Below are 21223 nucleotides of genomic sequence, written 5' to 3' on the forward strand. Positions count from 1 at the left end.
TCACACCTGTAATCCCATGACTTTGGGAGGCTGAGACAGACCAATCGCCTGAGGTCAAGACCAGCCTGGTCAACATGGTGAAACTCTGTCTATACTAAAAATACAAAAAAATTAGCCAGGCATGGTGGCACATGTGTGTAATCCCAGCTACTCAGAAGGCTGAGGCAGGAGAATCACTTGAACCTGGGAGGTGGAGGTTGCAGAGAGCCGAGAGCACCACTGCACCCCAACTTGGGCAACACAGGGAGACTCTGTCTCAAAAAAAGAAAAAGAAAGCACAATTGATCAATAATACATTATTGTTCTTATCTATAATTAAATCTATCCAAATATTAGTCTAAAAAGAAAATATGCTAAAGACTAAAGAAAATTTTAAAAAATTGAAAATATTCTAGATTATTCAACAAATGATAATGAAACTGTTAATAGTGAAAAAATCTTTCAGTAATATCTCACACTATATGCAAAATTAATTTCAGAGTAATTGAAGACAATATAAAAACAGAAGAATTAAAAGAAAATATAGCAAATAAGTTCATGACATAAGGAAAGGCATCACATAAAAGGCTTAAAATTAATAATCTATAAAAGATGTATAAATTTTGCATTTACATTTAAAATTTCTGCGTGGCAAAAGGTGAAAAGGTTAAAAAGAAAATGACTAAGTTGGAATAATTTTTGAAAATACGACTGGCAACAAATTGGTAGCTAGAATATACATAGAACGTCTATCAATTAAAAGGATACACACACCAAATAGGCAAAGATATGTAAATGAACATACATAGCCATACATAGATCTACATTTCCTACTAATAGGTAGTCTTTCTAATACAAATAACATTGGAGAAAATAAGTTTCACATGTTCAAAAACCAAGTAAGATGATTTATCTTACCTCCTGCTGATCTTCTTGATTACAACCCAGTAAGACATACACCAGAATATGTGGAAGAAGATAGATGGTCACTTTGAAATCATGCTTCATCATAATGCTACAGCAGGTGAAAATTTTACTGGCAAGATCATGCCGAACCTGTAAACTCAAAATGTGTAGAGACAGTAACACACTTTAATCTATTGATTAAATGTCAAAAACTAGCATGCGAGATAATTTATCAAGGGCAAGTATTCATTTCCAAATTTTAAAAAAATTTAATTAATTTTTAATTAAATTATTTGGGGTTGAAGTCAAATTTTGTTATGACTTAACTTTTGATTTGCTAACACTGTGGAACTCATAAAATTTTAAAGAGATTTTTTCTTCAAATACAAAGCCAAAAATCAAAAAAAAAAAAAAAAAAACTCACAATATTCCACAGCTGAAAATAGTTAACAGTATTCCACATTTCACACATTATATTTTCAGTATATTCGTTAAAAAAAAGAAAATGTCAGCCGGGCACGGTGGCTCATGCCTGTAATCCCAGCAATTTGGGAGGCCAAGGCGGGTGGACCACGAGGTCAAGAAATCCAGACCATCCTGGCCAACATGGTGAAACCCCGTCTCTACTAAAAATACAAAAAAAAAAAAAAAAATTAGCTGGTGTGGTGGCGGTTGCCTGTAGTTCCAGCTACTCGGGAGGCTGAGGCAGGATAATCACTTAAACCCGGGAGGCAGAGGTTTCAGTGAGCCAAGATTGTGCCACTGCACTTGAGCCTGGTGACACAGCAAAATTCCGTCCCCCCCTCCAAAAAAAGAAAATGTCTTGAAGTTACCAACTAAAATTAGTATAATGATATTTTAAAACACTAACAGAAATGTTAATGAAAGGCGGGGCACGGTGGCTTACGCCTGTAATCCCAGTACTTTGTGAGGCAGAGGCGGGCAGATCACCTGAGGTCAGAATATCGAGACCATCCTGGCTAACACGGTGAAACCCCGTCTCTACTAAAAAAAATACAAAAAATTAGCCAGGCGTGGTGGCGGGCACCTGTAATTCCAGCTACCTGGGAGGCTGAGGCAGGAGAATGGCATGAACCCGGGAGGTGGAGCTTGCAGTGTGCGGAGATCACTCCACTGCACTCCAGCCTAGGCGACAGAGTGAGACTCCCTCTCAACAACAACAACAAAAAAAACAAAGATTAGCCGGGAGTGGTGGCTCATGCCTATAATTCCAGCTACTCAGGAGGCTGAGGCGGGAGAACCTGGGAGACTGAGATTGCAGTGAGCCGAGATCGTACCACTGCACTCCAGTCTGGGGGCAAGAGCAAAACTAAGTCTCAAAAAAAAAAAAGAAAAAAAAAAAGAAATGTGAATTAAAAACAAAAATTATAAATTTTAAATATACTGTAAACATTTTCTTGGAACACAGAGTACCTTTTGTCTATCCAGCAGGTAAAAATTTCTCATTAAGGAAATAGAAATATACCTGTTTTTCCATGAAAATTCATTTTAAAAATCCTTACTTTTATTTTAGAGAAAGTTCAGATAATATAACTTCTTTTAGAAATGCCATTAGAGTATAATATATCTCTTTATTGAATGTCTTTTTATTATGTAAAAAACTCTGACATAGCATTTACATCCTTTTACACAGTATTATTTTACAATATAAAAGGAACAAACATAATGCAATTTTGCACACACATTAAGACCATAGTAATTTTCTTGGTGAAACAATTACTTTTCACTCAGAAACTATTATTAGTAACTACAGAGAAATTATTCTCTATTAGTAAACATTTTCTTCAAAAATTTCTATGATTATCAGCACAAATACTTCAATGACTATTGTGTGTACTATGCATTCAGATAGATGTTCTGGTTTCCTTTAAAATTTCTGTTCAGTGAACAAAATGAACAGGGTTTCTTACCTTTGTTATAAGATAACCTGCCCAAGATGCTGACCATTCTGCAAAGTTACTACCCAATTTACTTAAGTAAATTGGCTTCTTTACTCCAGACCAATCGGTTGACTTCTGAGAACTCTTGTATCTGTAATTTTGAAAATTTGTTTATTAAAAAGATAAATCCACCTGTATAGAATTTTAGTAAATTACAGCAACTTCTTCAGTGACTACTGTAGTACTGCCTTGCCTTTACTGCAATCTGCTTACCTTTTTCCAGCATCCTTCTTAGGGGTGAGGTAGATCATTCTTGCACATCTAAAGTACTTTTAAGGATTCGAGTCTGCCCCCTCGTCTTCCTCAGATCCTTCCAACTTTATTCTTGTATAAGAAAAATCTGTTCCTTTGAAGTTCAAGCCACCCAGGTATACTACTATTTTCTACTCCTCATTATGGGCAACTACTCAACTCACTGATTACCAAACTCACTGATAACTTTAGAACATTGCTCAGGGTTTTCTTTCTTCCCCAGTGGTGTTATCATCCTGGGTGACTTCAGTGTCTAGCTGGAACACTTAATCAAGCTCAGAACTTTCCAATGACTTTCTCCTCTACTTATCAGGCTCAGGAATTATCAGGGCTCCCATGCTAATTCAAAGAATTTCTTCACTTCAAAATCAATTATTTAGACATCTCATTGTATAGTCATAGTTTCCTAAATTTCTAGTTTTTTCACCCAGTTATTCCAGCACATCCATTCTCTCTTGTTGAGATCTTCTGTTCCGTGACCCTGCTAAGCTCTCCTGATCTATGATACCCCCGTCTCTTTGCCTCTTTCCACAACCATCTTAGTCTGTATGGTCCTTCATTTCTAGCATTCTCTTGGTAATATCATCTACCCACTCCATTGCCACACTGTCTTTTCCAGCAGTATTCATCTGCTAACCTCCCAACCTTGAATCCGTCTAAATATTGGCCTTTACTGAAATGATACTCAGGCCACTGCATCGATACAGGAATATCACTAACCCACTTATAAGATTAGTACTACTATGTATTCTTAGTCTTCAATGTCAGTGGGCCGCTAAAGTTACAGAATTCCTTCTAAGTTTTCATTATGGCTCTCTTCTGTTTTCCAGTGATTATTTCAAACCATCACCACCCTCCTAAAGTTACCTACACCAAATTCCATTGCCACTTTCAGCCAATGAGGTCATCTCTTATACCTCCTACTTCGGAGTAAAAACAAAATCATTGCTTCCCGCAATGAAATCTGTAAACTTAGCTGTGTTCCATCCATTATTTTATCTTTCCCTATTGCAAAAAAAAAAAAAAAAAAAGAGAGAGATCTTATTCCTTCTAATTCCCTGTAAAGGCCATGGTTCTCCCATTCTAGATGCTCCTTGGGGTCCTTACTATACCAACTATCACTTCTCTCTCACATTACTTCAACATGGCCCTTTCTATTTGCTCCTCAGCATTAACATTTAAACACGTTCACAGCGCTCTCATCTTACAGCTACCCGTGTGTAGGATTTTTTGAGTGGCATGGGTTTCTTTCAAATCACCAATAAAAGCTTCGGAAATAACAAATAAATGCCTATACCCAAAGTTTTATACCCAAATTTTATATGTATATAAAATTTCACTGTATTCCAAGTTTCTAACAGTTGAAAAATCCAATAATCTCTCAGTTAACCATCACACTAAACCAGGAAAAAAAATTCAAATCCCTATTTTGAATTATCACGAGTATAGTTCTCTAGATGATTTTTATCAAAATTATAGTAAACTTAGCTAGAAAACTACTGATACTGGGATACAAGCCAGGTTCTGCCTAGTCACATCCTAATGTTTTCTCCTAAAGTTATTTCTACGGCAATTTTGAACTGCAGTTGTTCTGTCTGGTTCTAAATTTCAATCTCCCAAATATAGTCATCCTTTAATCCAGACTTAGTGATTACATATAAAGAGCCCGAATTAAAGGAAAAAGAAAAAAAAAAAAACATAAAGTAGGGAGTATAAAGCTAGCAAAAATATGAATATGCTTTTAAGAAATTCTGTATTTCCCTAGGTCCTCTGGAGTAAATATCAAGCAGTCCAAGCTATAAAATTGAGCCACAGGCTAACCTGGTATTTTAGTGTTTCATACAAAAGGGAATCAACGCTACTGAAAATGCGCTCTATCAACCTCTTTTATGTGGCTCCAGTTTCAACAGGCAGATCCCAACCAGGTGAATCTCCTAACTTCTATCATTGAGGAATCATTCAAGAGGTTATTCTAACTGCTCAGGTATAAAAGCTAAAGAACAAAAGAATTTTCATTGCTTTGTTAAGGTCACACTTTTAAGCGACCACTTAAAAGTTGCTTCCTACGAAAAAAAGAAAACAAGTAGGCAGAAACGTTGGCTTCTACTTCTTATGAAGCAGATGATAGCCAACCTCACAAATTCTCCCCCCAAAAACTTGCTAAGTACTTTTTAATATTATCTCCTTTATTCCTAACAATAACCATACAAAGTGGGTAAAATTATCCATGTTTTCAAAATTAAAAAATTAAAACCCGGAAATGTTAAATAACTTGCCCAAGACTTCAGAGCTAGCAAATGCAAAGCCAACATTCAAACCTAAGCCTGTGTGACTCTAAAGGCCATAAACCTTCCAATAGATTACAGAAATGTTTTGACCTCTACAGGTGCTATACAAAACACAGACTAAGAAAATGGGGGAAGTATGGAGTCCTCAAAAACAAAAATCCAAATTTTAACTTTAGTCTTTTACTTTACTTTTTAAATAATGCTAATAGTGGCCGGGTGCAGTGGCTCAGGCCTGTAATCCCAGCACTTTGGGAAGCCCAGGTAGGCAGATCACTTGAGGCCAGGAGACCAGCCTGGCCAACATGATGAAACGCCATCTCTAATAAAAATACAAAAAGTAGCCAGGCATGGTGGCACATGCCTGTAATCCAAGCTACTTGGGAGGCTGAGGCAGGAGAATTGCTTGAATCCAGGAGGCAGAGGCTGCAGTGAGCTGATACCGCATCACTGCACTCCAGCCTGGGCAACAGAGTGAGACTGTGTCTCAAAAATAATAATAACTAATAATTCTTCCTTAATAAGGCTAATAATAATAATGCTAGTCACTTATTTAATAATGCTAGTCATACAACATAAAATGATGTTTAAAAGATTTCTAAGTATAAAAAATTATCTAGGAAATAAATATGCATACCTCGGGGCTTTTATAAAGAATTTTAGGATAAGTCTAGGCACTGTCTAAGGTTCAAAGAAGTTATTTGTCCAAAGTCAAGTATCTAATATGCATGGGTACCTAGGGTACCAAAAAGTACAGTTTCTAAATAGAAATAATTTATAATTGTATGGATTTTTAAAAAACATAAAATGCTTCATGAATTTGCATGTCATCTTGCGTATTTCATCAGTCCTAACAAAGTCATTTAAATTTTTTAAGAGATTAAATACACTTTTTTTTTTTTTTTGAGACGGAGTCTCGCTATGTCGCCCAGGGTGGAGTGCAGTGGCCGGATCTCAGCTCACTGCAAGCTCCGCCTCCCGGGTTTTTACGCCATTCTCCTGCCTCAGCCTCCCGAGTAGCCGGGACTACAGGCGCCCACCACCTCGCCCGGCTAGTTTTTTGTATTTTTTAGTAGAGACGGGGTTTCACCGTGTTAGCCAGGATGGTCTCGAACTCCTGACCTCGTGATCTGCCCGTCTCGGCCTCCCAAAGTGCTGGGATTACAGGCTTGAGCCACCGCGCCCGGCCTAAATACACTTTTTTTAAAAGTAGAGGGCGAAAATATATTCATGAGGAGAAACCGGCAGTAATGAAAACCTTTAATTGGGCTTTTTAAAGGCTTTCTGACTAGCTTTAAACTTTAAATTTCTGTATTAATTATACCTATCAAAGAATTCAACTCACATTCAGCTTAAAGTACATTCTTTCAATTTACTACCGACTGTTGAACTTTTAAAAATCAATCCTTTTAACTTTAATAAATTTATCTGAATATTTAAAGTTGTAGAATTTAACCCAATGAGCAGACTGCACTTCTCATCTAGACAAATTATAAGCATAAATCATAGTGAAAAATACATATAAAGAGATATCAAAATACTTTTAATGTTAAAAAACTATATCAAAAATGGAATTTTTTTTTTTTCCCCCAAGACAAAGTCTCACTCTGTCGCCCAGGCTGGAATGCAATGGCATGATCTCGGCTCACTGCAACCTCTGCCTCCTGGGTTCAAGTGAGTCTCCTGCCCCAGCCTTCCAAGTAGCTGGGATTACAGGTGTGCGCCACCACACCCAGCTAATTTTTGTATTTTTAGTAGAGATGCGGTTTCACCATGTTGCTCAGGCTGATCTTGAACTCCTGACCTTGTGATCTGCCCGCCTATGCCTCCCAAAGTGCTGGGATTATAGGCGTGAGTCACCGCGCCTGGCCAAAAAATCACATTAATTTTTATATAAAAACAATTTTATGAAAATACATTAAATAAGCCTGCATACCTGGTATTTAGATGAGGTTCTAGTATTTCCCGAACATGCTCAGGAAATCTCCTCCACAATTGGTGACCTGGGCCATTGGTCTCCATCTCTCTACAGTCATAAATAGAAAGCAACTCCTACAAATACATATTTTATATTTGTAAGTCCACAATGAAGCAGATAATGCTTTATCTTCATCAATGTTCTACATATTTTAGTTATTAAAACACAGCCATAACTCATTTTACTGCACTTCGCTTGATTTGTGCTTCACAGATGCTGCGTTTTTTCTTGTCTGTTTTTGTTTTTTTTTTTTTGTTTTTGTTTTTTTTTTTAGAAATAGAAGGTTTGTGGCCACTATGCATGGAGTAAATCTATCAATACCAATTTTCCAACAACATATGCTCACTTCATGCCTCTGTGTCACATGTTGGTAATTCTCAAAGTATTTCAAACTTTTTCATTATTACTATATCTGTTATAGTGATATGTCATCAGTGATCTATGATGTTACTGTTGTAATTGCTTTGGGGCTCCACAAACTGTGCCCATATAAGACAGTGATCCTAATCGATAAATGTCGTGTGTGTTCTGACCAGTCCACTGACTAGCTGTTCCGTCCCTCTCCCTCTCCCTGGGACTTCATATTCCCAAAGACATAACAATATTGAAATTAGGCCAATTAATAACCTTACAGTGGCCTCTAAGTATTCATATGAAAGGAGGAATCGCACATCTCTCACTTTAAATCAAAAGCTAGAAATGACTAAGCTTAATAAAGGAGGCATGTCAAAAACCTAGACAAGCCAAAAGCTAGGTGTCTTGCACCAAACAGCCAAATACAAATGCAAAGAAAAAGTTCTTGAAGGAAATTAAAAGTGTTACTCCAATGAATACATCAAATATAAGAAAGAGAAACAGTCTTATTGCTGAAATAATAAGTAGATGTGATGTGAAATAATAAGTAGATGTGAAATCTACTTTGCCTGTGCTCTATAAATGCAGTGACAAAGCCTGAATAACAACACATCTGTTTACAGCATGGTTTACTGAATATTTTAAGCTCACTGTTGAGACCTACTGGTCATAATAAAAGATTCCTTTCCAAATATTACTGCTCATTGACAATGTACCTGTCACCTGGGAGCTCTGATGGAGCTGTGCAAGGATATTAATGTTGTTTTCGTGACTGTTAACACAACATCCATTTTGCAGCCCATGGATCAAGGAGTAATTTTGACTTTCAAGTTTTATTACTTAAAGAAATATATTTTATAAGGTTATAGAGGACACACACAGTAATTCCTCTGATGGATCTGGGCACAGTAAATTGAAAACCTTCTGGAAAGAATTCACTATTCTAGATATCATTAAGAACATTCATGATTCATGAGAAGTCAAATTATCTATCAACAATAACAGGAGTTTGAAAGAAGTTGATTCCAACCCCTCCTGGATAACTTTGAGAGGCTCAAAACTTCACTGGAGGAAGTAAGTATAGAGGTGATAAAAACGGCAAGAAAACTAGAGTTAGAAGTGGAGCCTGAAGATAGGACTGAATTACTGCCTTCTCATGATAAAATTTGAATGGACGAGGAGTTGCTTTTTATAAGCAAAGAAAGTGGTTTCTGGAGAGGGAATCTATTGTGGTTCCACTCAAAATGCTGTGAACACTGTTCAAGTGACAACAAAGGATTTAGAACATTACAAAAACTTAGTTGACTAAGCAGTGACAAGGTTTGAGAGGACTCATTCAAATTTTGAAAGAAGTTCTACTGTGGGAAAAATGGTATCAAACGGCATCACAGGCTACAGAGAAACCTTTCATGAAAGGCAATTGATGTGGCAAACTTCGTTGTCTGATTTTTTTAAGAAATTGCCACAGCCATCCCAACCTTCAGCAACTACCACCATAATTAATCAGCACCATCAACATTAAGGCAAAATCTTCCACCAGCAAAACCATTATGCCTTGCTGAAGGCTCAGATGATGGTTAGCATTTTTAAGCAACAAAGTATTTTTTAAATAAAGGCATGTACACTGGTTTTTAGACATGATGCTATTGCACACTTGATGGACTATAGTATAGTGTAAACATAACGTTAATATGCACTGGGAAACCGAAGAATTCATGTAACTCACTTTATAGAGATACTTGCTTTATTGTGGTGGTCTGGAACTGAACCCATACTATCTCTGGGTTATGCTTGTACATAGAAAAATAAACAGAATTTTATAATTTTAGAGCTGTGAACATCCTTAGGGCATTTATTTCAATGCCTAGAATGATTTAAGTAACTCACTTAGGTCACAAAGCTGAGGCAGTAGTATATATTTGTATATACATACAAACATTTTGAAAGTAACTATACCTATAATAATTGCTTAAGAGGTATGCTTCTGTACTCTAAAATGTTTATCATGAACTTGTATAACTTTGATAAAAGTGAGAATTAAAACAAATAGGAGTTTCACGAGTATAGAATTTATAACGTATTTGAATTAAACAATTTAAAGCCAGTAATGACTATATCCACTCTCACCTGAATGGCATAGGCAGCTGAATCTTGAGCTCGGCTATTATCAGCATACGCAAGGTAAGCTCTTGTTAGTTCCATCAATAATCCATAGGCAAAGCTTGAATCTTCTACTCCAGTCTCAGTTAGAAAAAAAAAAAAAAAGAAAATTCCAGGATAACTGCTATAAATTTTCTTAGGTGTACTTCTTCTTCCATGGTGAATTTAACTTAACTGCCTAAGTGAATTTAACTTAGACAAAGGAAAAGACAGGTTCAAACTAAGTTTGGTATTAAGACTACAATATAATCTGTAGCTACAAAGCCAAAATGTAAAGCTTTTTAGGCTATTTCTAAGGTGTACAAAAAATTATTGAACTTTTGCATATCTCTGACAAGTTGCATTGTTGGTTTTTTAACCCTTAAAAAGCAAAATGTAGGCCAGGCGCAGTGGCTCACACCTGTAATCCCAGCACTTTGGGAGGCCAAGGAGGACGGATCATGAGGTCAGGAGTGCAAGATCAGACTGGCCAATATGGTGAAACGCCATCTCTACTAAAAATACAAAAATTAGCCAGGCGTGGTGGTGCGCGCTTGTAATCCCAGCTACTCGGGAGGCTGAGGCAGGACAATCACTTGAATCCAGGAGGCGGAGTTTGAAATAAGCCGAGATCTTGTCACTGTACTCCAGCCTGGCTGACAGAGCGAGACTCTGTCTCAAAAAAAAAAAAAAAAAACAAAGCAAAATGTATACATGGCATCTCCTACATTGCATTCTGTAGAGCCCAAGAGTCATTTGAGAAACTCTAAGAAATAATTTTAATATACTCATATATTATAACTCTTGGAGATATATTCTTAGAGATTCACAATGCACACAGATACATAAAAAGTCACTTTAAAAAAAAAAGTCACATTTAATTTTGTTCTATATGGATTTCCCAAACTCATTTGACTACAAAACATTATTATTGTTAAAAAAAAGTCACATTTAATTTTGTTCTATATGGATTTCCCAAACTCATTTGACTACAAAACATTATTATTGTAATATCCTGGAAACTAGTTTTCCATGGAAACACTAACAATAATGTTTAAAAAGTAATATTTAAATAATTGATTAGGCTTTTTAAGTATTGTCATTATTATATTTGGAAGCTTTATTTATAAGAATATAACACCCTGGGTGGGGTTCAAACTTTATTGCTTTTGGCTAAAGGTTTCTGCAATAGTATTAAGAAATAAACTCAGAGGTTAACTAATTGTCTGGTTCTAGGTGAAGCTGTCATTAAGAATACCCTGAATAGTTCTTGTAAATGGAATATATAAACCTCAATAGGACAGAGAACTCTTTTGTCATTCCAAATTTCCACTACTTACCACAAACGTAAAATCTTTTCCCTGAGTTTCAGTTGTTGAGAAATCTAATCGACCTGGGTCTATCGCCCCCAATTCCCCTAAACATTCCCCACAGAGCAACCGAGCTTGAGAGTTTGCATCTTGGCAACCTTTCAAAAGCACTGTCACCAACTGTGAGATAATAGGTTCTACTGTTTCACTGTCTGTTGCATACTTTATCAGTTTTTCCTAAAATAAAAGTAGAAAGAAAATTTATATGTAATTTCTACAAACTAGTATGCTTTCCTGAGCTAGGAAGCTTAAAAATATTAAGGAATATCTAACATAAATATTGACAAAATTAAATTTCTGTATCTGCATTCTTTCCAGCTAGTTTTTGATGAGTCCGCATAACATAGCTCACAATATGTCCTGTACAATTAGAATCATTAAATGTCTGAAAGTCTTTAATCATTAATCCATTAAACAAGCAGTTACTGTGCATTCTATCAGTATACAAAAAAATCAGTAAAACAAATCTTAACAAGTTCACAGTCTAAAAGGAAAACAGACAAATAACTAAAATATCATATGATATGTACGATAACAAATATATTTATACAGCAAAGAAGCAATGAATAAGAAAAAAACAGTAACTTTTAAAAGCAGTGGACAGATATTTCAGTAGATAAGTGAAGGAGGAACAACTATTAGTTAAAACAAGAAGTTTGAAAAGTGTATAAAAACTAGTAAAGAAGGAAAAAAGATATAAAAAAGGGTCTGTGAGGATGGAAAAAAAGAGGTAGGAAGAAAGAGGTAGCCTAATGATAAATATGTTAATTCAAATAGTCTTTTTTCAGCTATCTCTTCAGGATGCTGTAATGAATAAAATGTTAAGTAAGAAGAAACTATTCTCAAGACAGTGAAGATTTAGATATTGTACTTGTGTGATCACTTTAAAATTACTTCATTTATATTATATTCTTTCTAGCAAAAGTAAAGTGCATAGGAGCATCTCAAACTCCACGTTAGAACTGTAATGAGTAATACAAATTAGAGTAATACGTTTCAAAAGAAAAACAAAAAGACATTTAATCTTATGCAGAATCTTCAATAGATGATTTCTTAAATAACATTACAGATTAATTCAGCTGTAAAGATCGCCCCCCCCACACCCACACCCGCCACACACACACACCCTGGTAATCAGTTAAAAGTAAAACTCAGATAAGAAGTGTTACTTTTTATCATACACTAAATGTCCACACGTACTTGGGTCTATTTCTAGACCTCCTATTCTTTCCCACTGGTCTGGTTATTCATATACTAATTACCTCTTTGTTATAATTGTAGTGGCTACAAAGTATATTAATGTTTGGTTGGGATACTATATTCTCATAACCTTTTTTTCCAGGGGGAGTTTACTAGCTATTTTTACATGTTTTATTTTTCCATATCAACATTACTATAAACCTCCTACAGTTAAAACAACAACAACAACAACAACAACAACTTTAGCAACATATTCATTGGGGTTGCATTATATTAACTAACCTAAGGAGAATTGAAATCGTTATAACGTCAACCTATCCAATAAGGGATTGATCTAGCTTAGAAATCTGTCCCCTCCAAATCTCATATTGAAATGTGATCCCCAGTGTTGGAAATGAGACCTGGTGGCAGGTGTTTGGGTCACAAGGGTGGATCCCTCCTGAATGGCTTGGTGCCATCCCTGTGGTAATAAGTGAGTTCTTTCTCTATTAGTTCAGGTGTCAGCTGGACTCCATTAGTTCAAGTGAGAACTGGTTATTTGAGAGCATGGCACTCTTCCCATCGCTCTCTTGCTCCCTCTCTCACCATGTGATATACCAACTCCCCTTCCCCTTCTGCTACGAGTAAAGGCTCAGGCTTGCTGAAACTATCATCAGAAGCAGATGTTGGCACCATGCTTCTTGTAAAGGTTGCAGAACCATAAGCCAAATAAACCTCCTCTTTTTAATAAATTACCCAGCCTCAGGGTAATTTACTATAATTCCTTTATAGCAAAGCAAATAGACTAAAACAGTGATGGTTTCCATTTAGTCAAATCTATTACCCTTTTGTGTCTTTCAGAAGCATTTAAAAATTTTCCTCTTGTTGGTTTATACATTTCTTGTTAAGTTTATTCTCAACTATATTGTTTTCCTGTTGCTATTGTAAATGAGGTATTCCAGAAAATTTTCTACCTGGTTACTGCTTGTCATATGAAAATTATTAATTTTTACATTAATTTTATATCCCCTACTTCACTGAATTCATCTGTGGTCGAGTTAGTTTTATCAGTAATTCTCTATAATTTCCGAAGTATATTAGCATAAGAAATGGAGACAGTTTTACATCTTTTCCAATTCTTATGTCTCTGATAAGCATATCATCTGTAAACAAAGATAGTTTTACATCTTTTCCAACTCTTATCTCTCTGATTGCTTTTTTTCCCTAAATTCCTTAGCCAATACCTCCAAGTGAATGTTAAATAGTGCAGGTAATAGGAAACCTTGCTTTCAGTGGGAATGTTTCTTGTTTCCCATTAAGTATGTGTATATATGTATGTACGTATGGGTACGTATCCATACATACATATATAAACATGCATACATATACATACACATATATTTATAAATTAAGATAATATTCATCAATTTGTTTTCTTTAGTGTTTTCATTCGAAGTAGGTGATGAAATATGTCAGTCTATTCAGCATCTATGGAAATAACAGCATGATTTTCTCTTTAGATCTATTAATATAGTGAATTATATTCATGGATTGCTAAGTATTAACTATCTTTGCAATACTGGAATAAAATGCAACTGGTCATGGGGTATTGTGGGTTTGGTTTTTTTGTTTTGTTTTTTTGAGACAGGGTCTTGCTCTGTTGCCCTGGCTGGAATGTAGTGGCATGATCTTGGCTCACTGCAGCCTCAAACTCCCCAGGCCAAGGTGATCCTCCCACCTCAACCTCCAAGTAGCTTGGACATTAGGCATGCGCCACCACACCTGGCTAATTTTTGTATTTTTTGTAGAGATGGGGTCTTGCTATATTGCTCAGGCTGGTCTCGAACCCTTGGGCTCAAGCAATCCATGTGCCTTGGCCTTCCAAAGTGTTGGGATTACAGGCATGAGCCACTACACCCAGCATGGGGTATTTTCTTAATGTGAAATTGATTTGTTTGATAATATTTCATTTATAATTTTTTGCACTGATATTAATATGATAATCTTTAATTTTTTGTTTCATGCTGTCTTTTTTGGGTCCACTGAACACTGTTATATATTGCTGCTTTTATAAAAGTGGAAGTTTTCTTTCATCTCCTATACTCCAGGACAATTTAAACACCACTGAGACTTTTAGTTTGTGAAAATTTGATTAAAAAATCCCCTCATCTGGGCCTGGTGCTTTCCTATGGATGAAGTTCTTTTATAATATTCTCTATTTCTCCTACAGAAACTAATCTTTTAAGCTTTCTATTTTAGCTAGAGTCCATTTTGATACACTATATATTCCAGGAAAAGTACACATGTTTACAAATGTATTTGTGTAAAAGGGTACAAAGGAGTCTCTTGTGATTTTTAAATATCTTCTATGTTTCAACAGTTTATTATTTACATATTTGACATTTACCAGTTTTGCTAGTTTTTTCAAAGACCTAGAATTTTTACTCATTAATTAATTTTACTGCTTTCTGTTCTCTACATTTCTTTTATTTTTATTATTTTCTTCCTGTACTATCTTTTCTTAAATAGTTTTAATGAAGTATTTGTTTCACATACTATAAAATTCACTCTTTTAAGGTATACAAATGAATGATCTTTAGTATATTCACAAGTTTTAGTATATTGAAGTATATCACAAGTGCAACAATCACTTCTGTTTAATTTCAGAACATTTTTACCATCTCAAAAGGAATCTGTACCCATCAGCAATCACTCCCCATTTCCCCCAAACCTCCTAACCCTAGGCGACCAGTAATCTACTTTCTATCTCTATGGATTTGTTTATTCAGGAATACCAAAGATTGCCAGCAAACCACCAGAAGCTCTCAAAAGGAACCAATCCTGCCAATACCTTCATCTCAAACTTCTAGGCCATGGGAACTGTGAGACAATAAACTTGTTTATGTTGTTTAAAGTCATTCGGTTTGTAGTACTTTGTTACAGCAGCCCTAGTAAACTAACACAAAGAGCCAACTAATACAATAATCAATTTGAATATGAAAGTTCTATCTGCTCTTTAGAATAAAGTATGCGTCTATTATCAAGGTGTAATGTCTGACATATATTCACAATAGCTACTTTACTGATTATGTTATTTAGATCTTCCATGTATTTATCTACTAACTATACTGAGAATAGCATGGTAGTCTCCTCTTATTGAGTTTCTATATATATCTTCTTAAGCTTCTTATTTTGGCTTTATCAAGGTGGCTGGTGTATTATTTGGAGCATATTAATAACTAGTAAATCTTCCTTATGAATTATGGCTTCAGGCATTAAAAAGTATCCATTTTGGTCATATTTAACGCTTTTCGGCTTCAGTTCTATTTTGTTTGGAATTCCTGCTTTCATTTATACTTTCCACTTAGCTGGATAATTTTGCTTATCCCTTTATTTTTGGCCTTTCTGAATCACTTTATTTTAGGTATGTATCCTACATGTGGCAGAGAGTTTTTTCTTGCTTTGTAAGCCAATTTGTAAATTTTTTTCTTTTAAGGTTGTTCACACTCACTAATGCGACTGAGATGCTTGGCCACAATTCTGTCAGATTTTTTATTATAATACAGTGAATTTAATTATAATATAGTATACTATAATTAGTGCTTTCTTCCCTCTATTCTGTTTTGTGTTTAAGAAATCATTTATTTGGGGCCAGACGCGGTGGCTCATGCCTGTAATCCCAGCACTTTGGGAGGCCAAGGCGGGTGGATAACAAGGTCAGGAGCTTTGACCATCCTGGCTAACATGGTGAAACTCCATTCTCTACTAAAAAACATTTTTAAAAAATCAGCCAGGCGTGGTGGCGGGCACCTGTAGTCCCAGCTACTTGGGAAGCTGAGGCAGGAGAATGGCGTGAACCCAGGAGGCGGAGCTTGCAGTGAGCCGAGATTGTGCCACTGCACTCTAGCCTGGGTGACAGAGCGAGACTCTGTCTCAAAAAAAAAAAATCATATATTTCATTTATTTGGGTAAGGAGGAAAGTTTATATTTTTGTTCTGGAATTATCACACACACACACACACACACACACACACATATATATATATATACACATACACACACATTTTTTTTTTTTTTTTTTAAAAGAGTCTCGCTCTGTCACCCAGGCTGGAGTGCAGTGGTGCAATCTCGGCCCACTGCAACCTCTGCCTCCCCGGTTCAAGTGATTCTCCTGCCTCAGCCTCCTGAGCAGCTGGGATTACAGGTGTGCCACCATGCCTGGCTAATTTTTGTATTTTTAGTAGAGACAGGGTTTCACCATGTTGGTCAGGCTGGTCTCAAACTCCTGACCTCGTGATCTGCCTGCCTCGGCCTCCCAATGTGCTGGGATTACCAGTGCTACCGCTCCCAGCCTATCCAATATATCAATACCTTTTATTATGTCTACAGTCCCTTTTTTCCTTATTTGACTTTCTGTAACTAGTTTGCCAGTATAGAATGGTATATTTTGACTCCCAGTTATTGCTTATGCAACAATTACTGAGTTTATCTTACTTACTCCTTACTCTCCCCCTTCTCTCATTTAAAAAAATTTCATTATTTCTACTTTACTAGAATATAACATTTACACATAATTATCCCACTCTTGCCCCATTGTTGTTTTAGTCTTAATATATTTTGTTAAATACATAAACAGTAACCATCAGACTTTTTGCCAAAGTCTCCCCAGTTCTCTCTTGACTTAATGAAGCTCATCCTCTAATACATCTCTTAGGAAGGAATCACTTGTGAAAACCATATTACTTCAATTCTTGTAGGTTTAAAACCATGTTCTTATCCATGATACTCTAAAGACAGCTTGACTTTTTCTTGACTCATACTTTATGACATTTTTTGACATTTTTTAAAAATGTTGCTATTTTCTAGGCCCACTCTGTACATTCCTACAGAGAATTCTGATACCAACCTACTTTTTTTGTCCTTGCAAGTAATTTTTTGAAAAAATTTCTTTTGCCAGGAAGCTTTGAAGATTTTTTATTATTAAAGTCTAGGATACATCTCAGAGTTAATTATCCTAGGTCAATTTTCTCCAGGATACAAGTCTTTTCAATATATAGATAAGGTCTTTTTTTCCAGAAAGCTTTCTTGGATTATAATTTTAAATATTAATTCTGTTCTCTTGTTTTGGTTTTATTCTTTAGAGACACTAATTATTTGCACGTGAAATCTTTGCCAATCTTCCATTTCAACTACTTTTTCTTTTTACTCCTTTATCTTTTTTACTCCTTTTTAAACCTTTTTCTAATTTTTGTTGTTGTTTATACCTTTATTCAATGCCCCTTGCTAAATGTTTAGTCAAATACATTCTACCCTGTAGTTCTTGTAATTTAATCTTCATTTCAATTTCTTTCCTAAGTTCAATCACCCTTGTTTCATCTTGGTTTTTGTTTATTTCTCTTGTTTTTTAATTTTTTCATTCAACTTTTTTTATATCTGAAAATGCTTAAAATATTCAATTCAAATTATAGTGCTAAGTTCAATTTTCCTCCATGTTGTGGTTGGTTTTGAGGAGGAACTGTCATCAACTCACAGACTTTATTTTCATTTTCTATTTTTGTCTTACAGGAACCTTGCATATATACATTTTTTTTTCTACACATATTGTGCAATTTCTAAACTGGAAAACCCTCCATAATAGCTATATGCAGTAACAGTAAGCATTCTGCAGTGGCTTCAGGATTTCTCTTTCACAAATATCCATGTCAGCATAGTGAAGTGCAGTTTTCTTCATGAATAGCTTTTTTTTTCTTCTTTTTCTGGTAGCAGGGGGAGGATTTGGTTCATCTCTGATTTTGTACATTTCTTTTACTACTGCAGGACCCTTAAAATTCTCCCTCTTACTTTCTTCTTTCTGTTTATGACTAAGTCTCTGAACAGTGCCTTTCCCCTCCTCTTCTTTTACTACTCCCTAGAAACTAATTTTCAGAGACTACAAACCTTGGGCATACTTTCAAGTATCTTCCCTGTAGCCAGCAGTCTGATATACCACATCCTGGACTTATTTTCAGTAATGTTGCACTTAAGAGTATGACTGTCTCTTTCTGTTGGTGATTTTCTCTTTGCTCCATCAATTCTTAGTTCCTATTCTTCATTTTCTTCTTCTTTTATACAGTCTTATCAGAATGTACCTGCTCTCAGCACCATACATAGTGAATTACTTTCACTAAATCACAAACAAAAATGTCATTCTGTCATCTTTTCTTTAAGCCTCCAATCTTTCTTTGTTATACATTTTTAATTATATCATCTTAGCATACCTGATTTTTATACAAGGTTTCCTTCAAGCTTGTAAGAGCATGAATACGAACATCGACATTTTCATGCTGAATGGCCTTCATAGAGAGCTGAAGAGTTGTTTGAAGATCCGTGCTCTCAGAGGTCTCCTATATACAAAGCACAGAGAGATAGACCTTATTTATTTTTTTTTTTAATTCTTTTTTTTGAGACGGAGTCTCGCTCTGTCACCCAGGCTGGAGTACAGTGGCCGGATCTCAGCTCACTGCAAGCTCCGCCTCCCGGGTGTACGCCATTCTCCTGCCTTAGCGTCCCCAGTAGCTGGGACTACAGACGCCCGCCACCTCGCCCGGCTAGTTTTTTGTATTTTTTAGTAGAGACGGGGTTTCACCGTGTTAGCCAGGATGGTGTCGATCTCCCGACCTCGTGATCCACCCGTCTCGGCCTCCCAAAGTGCTGGGATTACAGGCTTGAGCCACCGCGCCCGGCCGAGATAGACCTTATTAATCGACTATTTTAACAACCATTTCCAAAGGCCTGAATTCCCTATATAGTTACCATTAAACTATACCAAACCAATTTTTTAAAGTAATAAAATTTCCATTCCTTCCTTTATATAGCGTAAGTCATTTTTAGTAATTCTAAGGGAAAGGGATTTCGTTGTAAAATTTTTAGACGTGGAGAAAAATTTTATCCCAACTAAGAAAGAACTTACTTATCTAAAATAAGTACTTCTTGACAGGAAGTATAAGTTTCTCTTAATTTACAGAGGGTTACATAATAGCTTTGAACCAGGTCTACAGATTATGTAAGTAATTCACTTCCTTTCACTACCCAAGGTGACACCCAAGGTCAGATATTCCACTTTCTACCCAGAAGTGCTATGAAATCACCACTAACATCTTCATAATTTTAGAGAGCTAAGATTTAAGATGCTGGAATTATACATTATTCCCCTTCGAAATCTCAGGAATCATTCACATCTGACATTTCTATGTCATGGTTTGTAGCACAACAAAACCAGAATCGTCCCACAGCTTTCCTTTCTTCTCTTAGGACATGCCGCTGTGGTAGCTCTTCTTTTTGGGACAATAAGGACACTTTGGTCTAGGTAGTAAAGGCATAAGAACTGTATTTTTTGCTCTCTGTTCTATCTAATGCTGTTACATCTTTAATCTAAATGCTAAAACTTCCTTCCAAAAGTCATGGATTCATGGTAGCATTATCTACTTACCAGGAATTAGCCATTAGAATAGGACTATATTATCCCTAGATATGATCCTAAAGGATCTTTATTCAATGTATTGGAATTTGGGAACAATTCTATATTAATGATCTCCTAAACCACAAATTAAAAATTAAATACCTTTCTGTATTCCTGGAGAATGGCTTTTATCTTTTTTAATTCTGGATGATCAGGTAAAAAATATATTTCATGAAGAAAATCTTGCACAGCATCCCTAATAGTCGGAATAAAAAGAATTATTTGCCAAGAATATGAATACTAAAAAAATGTAAAGCAAAAGTTGAAACTAAGGCCAATTTAATTCATAATTAAAAGTGCTAGTTGATTACTGAGCTGCAAAGTATTTTCTAATTATGTCTAAGACGCTCAGCTAAATTATTAGTGGAAAATGACCAAAACTATGAAAATCACTCTATAACAGTGCTAAAATCAACCATGCTTCTCAGCATACAAACCCATATATACAGTCCCTTCCTCTTCAAGCTGGGCTGAGTGTGCGACCTGCTTTAGCAAATAGACGGTGCAGAAGATATGCTGTGCCAGTTTGGGACCTAGGTATTAAAAATGCCTGCAAGTTTCGCCATAAAAAAGGATGAGTTCATGTCCTTTGTAGGGACATGGATGAAGCTGGAAACCATCTTCCTGAGCAAACTATCGCAAGGACAGAAAACCAAACACCGCACAGGTGTTCTCACTCATAGGTGGGAATTGAACAATGAGAACACTTGGACACAGGGTGAGGAACATCACACACGGGGGCCTCTTGTGGGGTGGGGGTGGGGGGAGGGATAGCATTAGGAGATAAACCTAATGTAAATGACGAGTTAATGGGTGCAGCACACCAACATGGCACATGTATACATATGTAACAAACCTGCATGTTGTGCACATGTACCCTAGAACTTAAAAAAAAAAAAAAATGCCCGCAAGTTTCCATTTGTGTGTTCTGGAGAGCCCTGAGTCACTATGTCAGAAGTGTGGCCACTAACATGGACAGACCACGGTACAGAGAGAGAGACTCTGAGACTACACAGAATGAGAGAGAGGCCCAGCCCAGTCCACCTGCCAGCTGAATGTGGCCACACCAGGGACCACTTATAAGACCAGTAGAACTGACCAGCTTAGCACAGTCCAGATTGCAAAATTATGAGCAAATAAAAATGCTCATTGTTTTAAGATACTAGGTTTGGGAGTGATTTGGAGTGTAGCAATAGACAGCCAAAGACTACCCCAATACACAAATTATCATGAAGAATTATAAAAATATATATATATATAAGTAATCCTTATCAGGGCTATAATTTTTAATTTCCTTCTAATATAATAAATGCTCTAATATT

The 21223-nt window shown here is 36.0% G+C and overlaps 1 protein-coding gene across 8 annotated transcripts in view; it reads right to left on the reverse strand.

Annotated features, from left to right (window-relative positions):
* The window catches only part of ATR (ATR checkpoint kinase), a 120796-nt gene that overhangs the window by 56564 nt on the left and 43009 nt on the right, over nucleotides 1-21223 (reverse strand). For 7 of the 8 annotated variants that reach the window (XR_012430768.1, XM_045386839.3, XM_065540059.2 and 4 more), the window contains 7 exons: nucleotides 20004-20097; nucleotides 18661-18786; nucleotides 11195-11401; nucleotides 9843-9956; nucleotides 7320-7435; nucleotides 2817-2937; nucleotides 898-1035 (listed from right to left, as the gene is read on the reverse strand). Coding sequence is in view for 7 of the 8 variants with exons in the window: in XM_045386839.3 (XP_045242774.1) it covers nucleotides 898-1035; nucleotides 2817-2937; nucleotides 7320-7435; nucleotides 9843-9956; nucleotides 11195-11401; nucleotides 18661-18786; nucleotides 20004-20097 (916 nt within the window). In the remaining variant the exon portion in view is untranslated. The remainder of the gene's footprint in view (nucleotides 1-897; nucleotides 1036-2816; nucleotides 2938-7319; nucleotides 7436-9842; nucleotides 9957-11194; nucleotides 11402-18660; nucleotides 18787-20003; nucleotides 20098-21223) is intronic. The other variant, XM_005545995.5, reaches the window with a different exon arrangement.

The sequence above is a fragment of the Macaca fascicularis genome, chromosome 2 (genome assembly GCF_037993035.2).
Source record: "Macaca fascicularis isolate 582-1 chromosome 2, T2T-MFA8v1.1".
Taxonomy (NCBI): domain Eukaryota; kingdom Metazoa; phylum Chordata; class Mammalia; order Primates; family Cercopithecidae; genus Macaca; species Macaca fascicularis.